Consider the following 11,944-nt stretch of genomic DNA (forward strand, 5'->3'; position numbering starts at 1 on the left):
CCATGAAAGACCCCAACAATGAAGACGCTGTTTACATCCGGTACCGCACGGATGGCAGTCTCTTCAATCTAAGGCGCCTGCAAGCTCACACCAAGACACAAGAGAAACTTGTCCGTGAACTACTCTTTGCAGACGATGCCGCTTTAGTTGCCCATTCAGAGCCAGCTCTTCAGCGCTTGACGTCCTGCTTTGCGGAAACTGCCAAAATGTTTGGCCTGGAAGTCAGCCTGCAGAAAACTGAGGTCCTCCATCAGCCAGCTCCCCAACATGACTACCAGCCCCCCCACATCTCCATCGGGCACACAAAACTCAAAACGGTCAACCAGTTTACCTATCTCGGCTGCACCATTTCATCAGATGCAAGGATCGACAATGAGATAGACAACAGACTCGCCAAGGCAAATAGAGCCTTTGGAAGACTGCACAAAAGAGTCTGGAAAAACAACCAACTGAAAAACCTCACAAAGATAAGCGTATACAGAGCCGTTGTCATACCCACACTCCTGTTCGGCTCCGAATCATGGGTCCTCTACCGGCACCACCTACGGCTCCTAGAACGCTTCCACCAGCGTTGTCTCCGCTCCATCCTCAACATCCATTGGAGCGCTTACATCCCTAACGTCGAAGTACTCGAGATGGCAGAGGTCGACTGCATCGAGTCCACGCTGCTGAAGATCCAGCTGCGCTGGATGGGTCACGTCTCCAGAATGGAGGACCATCGCCTTCCCAAGATCGTGTTATATGGCGAGGTCTCCACTGGCCACCGTGACAGAGGTGCACCAAAGAAAAGGTACAAGGACTGCCTAAAGAAATCTCTTGGTGCCTGCTACATTGACTACCGCCAGTGGGCTGATAACGCCTCAAACCGTGCATCTTGGCGCCTCACAGTTTGGCGGGCAGCAACCTCCTTTGAAGAAGACCGCAGAACCCACCTCACTGACAAAAGGCAAAGGAGGAAAAACCCAACACCCAACCCCAACCAACCAATTTTCCCCTGCAACCGCTGCAACCGTGTCTGCCTGTCCCGCATCGGACTTGTCAGCCACAAACGAGCCTGCAGCTGACGTGGACTTTTTACCCCCTCCATAAATCTTCGTCCGCGAAGCCAAGCCAAAGAAAGATAGATTTTAAGTGTGTTTTTTTGTGCCAATATTAAAATGGACTTTTAACAGACATACACTCAACAGGTACCACCAACTCATTGGTATCAGTACCGAAATCTGAGACTCATTGACAGGGAATGTTATGAGAAAGGGAAAACGCAAGTATTCAAATCTCTAGCAATCTGAACATTATTGAAGTAATGTGTGCCAGGTGGTAAGACAGTTTAATTTGTGCAAAGAATTTTTACTTACAAGCTTTCATGACCAAGTGTTGCTGGGATTGAAATTCCTCGCGATATCCATGTATCCCTGTATCAAGAAGAAGAACATGAAAGGAGTAACTCCATTGGAAGCTTGACCCCAGAAGTATCACTTGCTGGCTCTCTGGATGGCCTACCATGGTTTACGTTGTAGGAAGGCCCCACATTCATTCCCTGCTTTTGTGCTAATCTCAGGTCAAGACAACCACATGAACACATCCTGAGGTCTCCTTGTACCTGGATTGTAGGTAGGCTGACAGGAGTTCCTCCTTTGTGTTCTGGCGATCCTTGCTGGGAAGAACATGTGCAAAATGTTGAGTGAGAGCAGACTCGGCTCTAATTGTAACCAGGATTGGAACATGCTCTGACAAGCCTCATGGAATCTCATCCTGTGGGTGAATTAGCCACCAAAGGGAGGCTTCTAGAGAAGGGGGGAAACCAGGCAAAAATTGAATTGGATTGGGAGCATTAAACCTGCTGGAAAGGGAGAGGGTAATTAATGGGAAATTGATGAACTGAGTTGACAACTGTCTTCAGTAAATACGTTTTGGTCAAACTTACCAAAATAAACTCCTAGGATGATAGCAGCCACAGCGAGACACAGCAACAGCGCGCCTAAGAGCACTTTAAAGTAACGCACATTCCTGAGTTGAGTCTTTGCTTCAATGTCTGGCAGTTTGTCCAACTCTTTGTCTGATTCCATGTATGTACTGGTGGCACCAGCAAGCCTTCTGTAAAAGAAACTGCCTTGCATAAATAACAGCCCGAGCTGGGGAGGTGGATTGGCACACAGGACAAAGAAAAGGTGAAGGTCCAAATCCATTTACACAGTTTGAAAATATTGATGTAAATAGAATTAAAATCAGGAGGACTTCTTTCCCCAAATGTTGAAATAATTGTGGAATAAATTAGTCTAGCTCACAGAGCACTGATAGCAAAGGGATTACTTAAGGTGGTATATGAGTGGAAAGAAAAAGTCTGAAAATCACTGAGCTAGATGGTAATGACAAGATTAAGATGTAGCATTGAGATATAGGAAAAGATGCATTTCCCTGGGAGCTAACATCCTCAGGGTAGATGTGCAGGAGAGTGTGGACCAGTGGTTCTCAACCTTTTTCTTTCTACTCACAAACCATTTTAACTAATCCCTATGCCATCGGTGTTCTGTGATTAGTAAGGGATTGCTTAAGGTGGTGTGTGAGAGGGAAGGGAAGGTTAAGAATCTCTGCTCTAGACCCAATTGTTACTGAAATATTTTGCTTGAGAAAAATTGTCTTTGACCCATTTTCTTTGGAGTTATGAAACCGTTCACCTAACGAGTCAATGAGGTATGATTAAAACAGTGGTTTTCAGATATTTTCTTCCCACCCACATCCCACTTTAAGCAATCCCTTACTAATGACAGAGCACCGATGACTTTGGGAATACTTAAAGTGGTATGTGATTGGAAAGAGAAAGGTTGAGGACCACTTGAATCTGAAGCTAAACACAATCTTCTGAAGGAACTCAGGAGGTCAAGCAGCATCCGTGGGAGAAAGTAAAATAAAGTCTCGATAAAGGGTTTTGGCTCCAAACGTTGGCCATTCCTTTTCTCCCACGGACGCTGTTCGACCCGCTGTGATCCTCCCGCTGATCGTGCTCATTCACAGGGTGGAATGGTTTTTAAGGAAGGCTTGTAGACTGCACTTTAAACATGTTCCTGTTGGAAATTAGAGCCTTCATTCAAAGTTTGCTTTCCTTAGTCCCACACTAAAGACAAATTTTCAGATAAGCATCTTTTCTGATCACCCACATCAGATGGATCATTAGTTTGAGAAGCCACACGTATGGAATCTTAAGCAGACAGAGAAGCACTGGAGAAACTCAAAGAGCAGACAACATGGATGGATATAGTCAAACATGGTTCGAACCCCTTGTCATTCAGGTACTACATTTTCATTTTAGAGTGTGCAAAGCATATACAGTGTGGCCTCACACAGAAACTGCTGGAGAAAATCAGCAGGTCACACAGCATCTCTGGGAAGTACCAGTTTTGGGCCTGAGTCCTTCATCAAGGTGTGAGCAAAATGCAAGAAGGTGCCTGAATGAAACTGTCAGGGGAGGAGGGAGGAAGGGGTAGGGTTTCCCTCTGCATTCAGAGTTACCCCCTCCCCCTATCACCTCAGCTTTTTTCTCTTTCACCCTCCCACCTATATCCACCATTACATAGGCAGTCTAAAATGGGAAGTGCAGGAATTTTTGGTCAATTCCTGCACCATGATTTATCCTGCAGGACCCCTACTACTTTTCGGGGAAGCCTGCAGTCTAAATCACACCACAAAACTCACCTCATGAATTTGATGTCCAGCTGATGATGCAGGCCACGTTGCTCCACATAAAAGCCCCGGGACTAACACACACAGGAACTTAAGGCGTGCAGTACAAATGACCACAAAATGAGTAATTATGTTAATTTATATTAAAATTTTCACAGATTTTTCCAACATTGCTGTCTAAAAAACACTAATGTGGCCTCTTTGTCTCTTGACCAGCCTTTTACCTAAAGATACAGCAGTTAATAATAGTTTTAGAGAATGGTTTTCTCCCCACCAGTTTGAAAAACAATTCTCATAATTTATCTTGGTGAAGGGCTCCAGCCCAAAACACTGATCCTATTTGCACATTGAGTTCCTCCAGCAGATTGTTTTTTGCTCTCTGAATTTACATATGGACAAAGCCTAGGGCAGTGGTTCTCAACCTTTTTCTTTCCACTCACTCACCAGCATATATGGCATAGGGAATACTTAATGCTCAAAGGGATTTCTTAAGGTGATGTGTGGGTGGAAAGAAAAAGTTTGAAAACCACTGTTTTAAGCGTACCTAATTGACTCGTTATGTGGATGGTTTCATAACTCCAAAGGAAATGGGCCAATGACAATTTTTCTCAAGCAAAATGTTTCAGTAATAATTGGGTCTAGAGCAGTGATTATCAACCTTTCCTTCCCTCTCATATTACCACCTTAAGCAATCCTTTACTAATCACAAAGCACTTGTGGGATAGGGATTACTTAAAATCGTATGTGAGTGGAAAAAAAAGGATGAGGACCACTGGCCTAGGGTAAATCTAAATGCCTATGTGGAATTATACAGAAGATGTGTACTAAAGGGAGACAATTGTTACTTATTTCTCTATGAGGGTTCCAGACAGAGCAGGATCCCACATAAAAGTTTGACAATCTGACACCCTGGGGGTTTTGATGAGGCTGGAAGAGTGGATTCTATTTTTCACTTTAATATCCCAAAGCCATTTTATTTCTCTTTTTCCATATTAAACAGTAATGTAATACTATTTTCAGTGAACCAAGTGAGTTTCATTTAATCGAAATGGACTGAAACTTACAATCACTCCAGACCCCGACTTTATCCTCATTCCTGACTCCCGTTCCCCATCCCACCCTGTGTCCAGTGTTCCTGACCTCAATCCCAGCTCTGACAACACACCTGGCTCATACTCCAGATCACGGACACACATCCAGCCCGGACGGAGCCTGGACTACTTCCCCAGTTGCACACCACACTCACACCCCAGCCCTCTTGCTCACACTCCATATTTCTGAGTGAACCAGTTTGCTCGCACCATTGGAACCATGTTATCAGAATTTTACTCAATATCCCATTCCATTTCCAAGAACAAGGGTCAATGGGTAAGGAAAGTGTTGCTCGCAATGTTACATAGGTCCTGAAGACTTTTCCATGTTAATTCATGAAGAATCTTCTTCTAAGTAAAAGATGATCTCTCAGTCTCACCGAATCCCACCTATTTATGGCTCTTGCATTGTTTTTAAATACAGTTTTCATTAGGACACTAGACTCGGCACTTTTCTTTAATTTTTAGTACTATTTGTGTGTGGGTTAACTTGCCCATAAAGCACACCACAGTTTTGCACTCTCTCTCAGCACAAATGGCAGGAAATAAGAATTGAGAGAAAGTTCTTATGTGTGAAAAAAGGATTCTCAAAGACATTTTTAAATTTAAAATTAAATTAAATTTTTTTAAAATGTTGAAATTAATTTTTTTTTCATAATTAAATTTAGACATACAGCTTGGTAACAGACCATTTCAGGTCATTTGTCTGTGCTGGTCAATTAACCTACACTCCCGGTATGTTTTGAACAGTAGGAGGAAACTGGAGTCCCCCCCCCCCCCCCCGCCCCGGGAAAACCCACACAGACATGGGGAGAACTCCTTACAGAAGCGCGGTATTCGAACCCAGGTCCTGATCGCTGGCACTGTAAAGGTGTTGCGCTAATCGCTATGCCAACTGTGCCCCCCCCCCGGGAAAACCCACACAGACATGGGGAGAACTCCTTACAGAAGCGTGGGATTTGAACCCAGGTCCTGATCGCTGGCACTGTAAAGGCGTTGCGCTAATCGCTACGCCAACTGTGTCCCCCAAAATTAAACATTTAATGACAGAGGAGAGCAGAGCAGACATGAAGGTGTGGCGGCTCACCACTAGGCAGGCGAACTGGCCCCGCTTGTAAGCCATGTGGCGGGGCAGCTGGCCAAAATGGTGCCATCGGGGGGGGTTTCCCTTCCTCCCAGCACGGGGCTCAGAAGACAGCGCTGGGGGAACCACATGACGCCCAGGTTAATGTCCGCCCTCCAGTGTGGTTCTCAGCCAGGTCCGGGCTGGGAGTACAAGGGCAGCTCAGCAGCCTGCAATAAATTAGTCTGCTCACTGAGCTCAACCCGTCTGGTTGTGTGTGTTCTTTCTGGAGCAGTGTAGCTGCCACTACAAAGGCATGAATGTGGCCAGGAGAATGATTAAGGGTGGAGTCATGAAAGGTACCACGATCAAAACAAGTGCAATTCCCCAAACATCACGGATCTGGAGTATTCCCCAGAGTACTCGCTGCATTTTTGATGAAAGTAATCAGCCCTTCCTTTCCATACCAATACCCCCCCCCCCACCCGATGGATATGAAAAGATAATTTTTACGAGGAAAAATTAAACAGATGCTTCCTGACATTTAGAAAAATTGAGAGGTGAATGCAAAAGGAAGTTGACATGATAGCGACTAAGTGGATGCTTGCTCTAATGGGAGAATCTACTGTACAACCATGTTCTGAGCTGCAGGAGAATTTCTTCCTCAAAAAGATCTGAATGTTTGGAATTCTCCGAAGTTATCGAAGTTGGAATGGACCTTTCAACTTTGGGGAAATCAAATGTTTTAAGGATTAGGTTGGGAAAAGGAATTGAAGATACAATCAGATCAAACTTGATTGTATGGAGCAGTGGAACGGGCACAAGCAGTCACATGTCCTGTTCCTGCTGAGCCACACGGGAACTTTCCAAAGTGCGTAGGTTTCAGTGCGCCTCATAAATGCTCTTAAGGGACCTCCCTTCTGGAAGATATTAACTCTGGCTGAAGATTTGGATTGTGCACCTTCCGAAACCTGCCGAGTCACCATCCATGACCGTATAAGAACCCAAATTCTGAATGCCAGCTGACCCTTCCATCATAGAGGATCCATCCACAGTTGAGAACCATCAAGACCTCACCAGGTATCAACACAAGAGCAAGAATTCCAAAACTGCTCTTTCATTCCTACCTCATTGACATTAAGGCCCTCCTGTGATCTCTCTTCTCATCTCGCAGTCCATATCCAAGGTTCATTTCACAAGATCCTTGAACATATTATTGTTAGGTTAAACTGTGCCCATCTCTCCTGCAATTCTCAACCTGAATCTCCCTCATCAGGTTGTGTCTCTGCCAGGAGCACTGAAGTGGACCCAACAACAATATTCTTTTATTTACAGAGCAACATTGTTCATAGACTTGTCTGGAGTCTGTTCTCCCCTAATGAAATCGGAAGATAAGGTTTACCCCACATGAAATAGTTGCCTTGTTAACATAACATCTACAGCCCTATAATTTGTTACTAACTGCAAAAATCTCTTCTCATTATATCCTTCAGTGAACTGAGTGACAGCACTTTTGGAGCCACAAACATCACAATAGCTTCACAGTCCAGGACAATTTATCTGCTGTTTCTTAACTGCTGTGACTGTAAGGAATGCTGATCTAATTTGAGATGGGGTTTATTACAAATAATAGAGTGCGAGTGAGAGATGGAGCTGAGATAGCATCAATAAACTCCTCAAGCTTGATCCTCTGTTCATATCCCTTCATGTTAAATTAAACCGTTACAAACACCAAAAGACTCAAAATGCTTTGTTGAGAGAAGCTCCCACTAACTGTGCTGTTTATGATTACAAACTAAACATGAATTGTTGCAATGGTAGAACGAGGAGACATTCCAAGTGACACAATAGTTCTTAACATGCAGTTAATGAAATACAATTAGCATCCAACCATAAGTTTAAAAAAGGTGCTATATACAAATAACTACGTGCAAATAAAAACAAGTGCATTCAGCTAGCAAACAATTATCAAAGTACTGACAGTACCACTCATCTTGTTGAAACATGAAAGGTATAGATAAGATAGAGGTAGGTGAGTTGTTTCCATTGTTGGGGCACGGCCTCAAGATCCAGGGTAGTAGATTTAGGACAGAGATGAGGAGGAACTGCTTTTCCCAGAGGATGGGGAATCTGTGGAATTCGCTGCCCCTTGAAGTAGTGGAGCCGACCTCAGAATATATTTTTAAGACAAGGCTGGATACATAGTAAGGGAATATGGGGGAAAAGGCAGATAGGTGGAGATGAGCCTATCATCAGATCAGCCATGATCACATTGAATGATGGAGAAGGCTTGACGGGCCGGATGGCCGACTCCTGCTCCTTAAGGTCAAGGTCATTTTGAAATCATGGACATATTTGTCACGTATGCACAATACACAGTGTCATAAACACGAATTACCTTTATAACTTCTCTTTGATACATTTACAGAAGGAGGTACAGTTTCTCAATCACAGACTTTAGCAGCTCACAGTCTAATTCTGTTTGCAAGGTGCATTTCACTCTTTAGCCAATCTCACTAAACAGCTACAGTGAGACCTAAACATGAGCACCTTGGGCAGAAGTTTAGTTTCCTCTGAAAGGGAATACGTTTAAGCTCATCAATAGTTAAACATGGCAAATTAGTTACTAATTGATGTGGCCTCAGAGATTTCCACTCCACAAAACACATAATATGTTCCCCACTTTTAAATTAACGTCAGCAAGTAATTAAATCTGAAGAAGCACTGAAGGAAAGAGTGGCCCATTAATGAGGTGACAGGAGTTGACAAACCGGCTCCCTTCCATGTACAGATTTTTAACTTCCTTTTCCAATGATTTGCAATAAAAATGTTTATGATTTTGCTTTGAGCACAAAATTAACTTAATCTAAAATCTCTCAGCCACAAATAATTACAAAAAACATTTTTTTTCTGCTTCCTCATTATTGCTCCCCTTTTATACTGGCTCCCTTTCCCCTCACCTTCTCCCCCACTCAACACTCCTCTTCATCAGAGTTATCTTCACCCTTCCTCAGCCTCACTCACCTCATTCTTCTCCTTCTTCCCCTCTGCTATCCATCCTTTCCCCATCACCTCCCTAACGTACCCACTCACAAAGGGCTAAGCAATATTATCAACATGTTAAATTCATTGCAGCCCAATGGAAACAATCAGAATCCATTTATGAATGACTAAATACCTTAACGTGAATTCCAGGTTGTTTTTAGTTCATATATAACATTTGAGGAACAATCTCAAATGAACTTAAAGAAAATTACTCTTCATCCATGCGGTACAGAAAGTTACAGGCATTACTATTTGTTTTTAGCCAGTTGTCCAGTCACCTATAACAAAGTAAAGGACACCCAACAGTAGTAATTACCCAAATAAATTAATCAATTTGTTTAAAAATAAGTAACAATGAAAAGGGCTGTGTTCAAACCTGTTCTGTCAGTAGAAGCTACAACAGCAATAGGATCCAGACCGTAAACTGAGTGAAGGTGCACAGGCACACTAAGCCACTGATATGAACTAATTAATTCATCTCCACCAAACAGACTCACAGTCAATCTGACTCACTTTTACTCATTCACCAACATATACCTTCATTAACTTCCTAATAGAAACACGGTTCTTGCTGCCTGGTCCCAGGAATTCTTCCTTTAAAACCACAGGGGTGTGGTTTTAATACTGACAATACCTGTCAGTATTGGTTCAAACCAATAAGCACAAAAAGACCCACACCCTCTCTAAGGCAGAACTGTGCAAATGATTGGCCCACAACCACAGATTGAACCTTTTTGCCATCACACTTCCTCTGGTGGGCCAAGAAACCTTTGTGATTGCAACCTGATTCCCTGACAAAAGTGTGTGAATACTGAGCATAAGAATTTTGGCCCCTGCAGGGCACAGATGTGTCTGGAGTGGGGGTGGGGGATGGGGATTGGAGGGTCCTTGAGTCCAAATCCAAAGCAGAACTGGAGCCATTGCTAAATGCTGGGTTTTTTTGTGGAAATTGTGGATTTTCTACATCTAGCCTCTTCACCAGTTCAGTGTTGAGAGCCCTCAGCTCACATCCTGATCAATGCTGTCTTTGGCTTGGCTTCGCGGACGAAGATTTATGGAGGGGGTAAAAGTCCACGTCAGCTGCAGGCTCGTTTGTGGCTGACAAGTCCGATGCGGGACAGGCAGACACGGTTGCAGCGGCTGCAGGGGAAAATTGGTTGGTTTGGGTTGGGTGTTGGGTTTTTCCTCCTTTGCCTTTTGTCAGTGAGGTGGGCTCTGCGGTCTTCTTCAAAGGAGGTTGCTGCCCGCCAAACTGTGAGGCGCCAAGATGCACGGTTTGAGGCGATATCAGCCCACTGGCGGTGGTCAATGTGGCAGGCACCAAGAGATTTCTTTAGGCAGTCCTTGTACCTTTTCTTTGGTGCACCTCTGTCACGGTGGCCAGTGGAGAGCTCGCCATATAACACGATCTTGGGAAGGCGATGGTCCTCCATTCTGGAGACGTGACCCACCCAGCGCAGCTGGATCTTCAGCAGCGTGGACACGATGCTGTCGACCTCTGCCATCTCGAGTACTTCGACGTTAGGGATGTAAGCGCTCCAATGGATGTTGAGGATGGAGCGGAGACAACGCTGGTGGAAGCGTTCTAGGAGCCGTAGGTGGTGCCGGTAGAGGACCCATGATTCGGAGCCGAACAGGAGTGTGGGTATGACAACGGCTCTGTATACGCTTATCTTTGTGAGGTTTTTCAGTTGGTTGTTTTTCCAGACTCTTTTGTGTAGTCTTCCAAAGGCGCTATTTGCCTTGGCGAGTCTGTTGTCTATCTCATTGTCGATCCTTGCATCTGATGAAATGGTGCAGCCGAGATAGGTAAACTGGTTGACCGTTTTGAGTTTTGTGTGCCCGATGGAGATGTGGGGGGGGTCTGGTAGTCTTGGTGGGGAGCTGGCTGATGGAGGACCTCAGTTTTCTTCAGGCTGACTTCCAGGCCAAACATTTTGGCAGTTTCCGCAAAGCAGGACGTCAAGCGCTGAAGAGCTGGCTCTGAATGGCTGTAGAGTGGTGGCTAACACCTGAGGTAAGAAAGCAAGCTGGTTTTCAAGAAGAGCCGCCAGACCAACACCATTACCAGAAGACTAGCACATTCTAGGCTGCAGGAGTAAGGGCTGAGGGACGTACTGAGGCTTGGTGAAGCCAACGCTAGGGCTTTGAGGGTGAGGACCCCGTAAGCGGGTCTGTTCCACCTCTGGGCAGTGAGAGGCTGAGACCAGTGGGTGGAGAGAGTCACATTAGTATTTAAGGATGCTATGTGATAAAACAAGTGATTAACTTTCAATTTAGAGTAACGGTATGTATATACAAATATGACATGAAAAATGTGGAAACAAAATTTGTATTGTTTCCCTTTTTGTGTATATATACACACACGTTTATTTTTAAAATATCTTTAAAAGAATTCTATGTTTTTTCTCCTTCTCCTACCCTTCCCCAGAAACAAATAAACTTGATGAATGTAGCAAATTACTATTAATTAAAATTCAAAACTACTTTGCTATATCTTCTGCCTCGTCTCCAAATTTTAGTCTTCCTGTCAGAAAAAGAGATTCAATAAGATACAGATTTCTAATCCTCTGTCATAATGTTCTAAGTTAGGTCAGGATGAGCCTTCTCTTGCACATTAATTATGCAGTGGAGACCAAAGGACTAATAACCTCTCTCCAAATTATTGGGACCCAGCAGCAGCTCACTCTATCATTCTTCACTACCCATCTTCTCTCACACACAGTCCGTTCTGTTCCCAATACTTTGTCAGTTTCAGGAGCCTGACATCATGAGGGTTGCTTCTGAGATCCTTACCTGGAATGTGGACTGATCATGGGAGGAGCTGCTCGGCAGTCTTCACGTGCGCCCTCACCTCTCCTTCTGACCAGTGGAGAATGTGGCTCCAAAGCACTCACATGCTGCTACGTTGCCGGAGAGCCCTTTCTCTTGAAGTAAACTATGAAGAGCATGAGGTGAGAATTAATTTCATCCCATTCTTTACGCTATTGTTTGTCAGAGAGAGCCTGGTGGTGCATGTGGGTTAAGTGTCTGCGATCTTAGCATCCAAATCATTAATGCCATTACA

General features: G+C 44.2%; 1 protein-coding gene across 2 annotated transcripts in view; it reads right to left on the reverse strand.

Annotated features, from left to right (window-relative positions):
- tmprss9 (transmembrane serine protease 9) overlaps positions 1–11,708 on the reverse strand; it is a 52,541-nt gene extending 40,833 nt beyond the window's left edge. The window contains exons 1-3 of one of the 2 annotated variants that reach the window (XM_069927956.1): positions 11,674–11,708; positions 1,925–2,094; positions 1,356–1,412 (exon numbers count right to left, since the gene is read on the reverse strand). In XM_069927956.1, coding sequence (XP_069784057.1) covers positions 1,356–1,412; positions 1,925–2,094; positions 11,674–11,693 — 247 coding nt within the window. In that variant the 5' untranslated portion in view covers positions 11,694–11,708. Of the gene's footprint in view, positions 1–1,355; positions 1,413–1,924; positions 2,095–9,253; positions 9,338–11,673 lie in introns of those variants that run through there. The other variant, XM_069927958.1, reaches the window with a different exon arrangement.
- Positions 11,709–11,944: the final 236 nt, after the last annotated feature.

The sequence above is a fragment of the Narcine bancroftii genome, chromosome 3, assembly GCF_036971445.1.
Source record: "Narcine bancroftii isolate sNarBan1 chromosome 3, sNarBan1.hap1, whole genome shotgun sequence".
NCBI lineage: Eukaryota > Metazoa > Chordata > Chondrichthyes > Torpediniformes > Narcinidae > Narcine > Narcine bancroftii.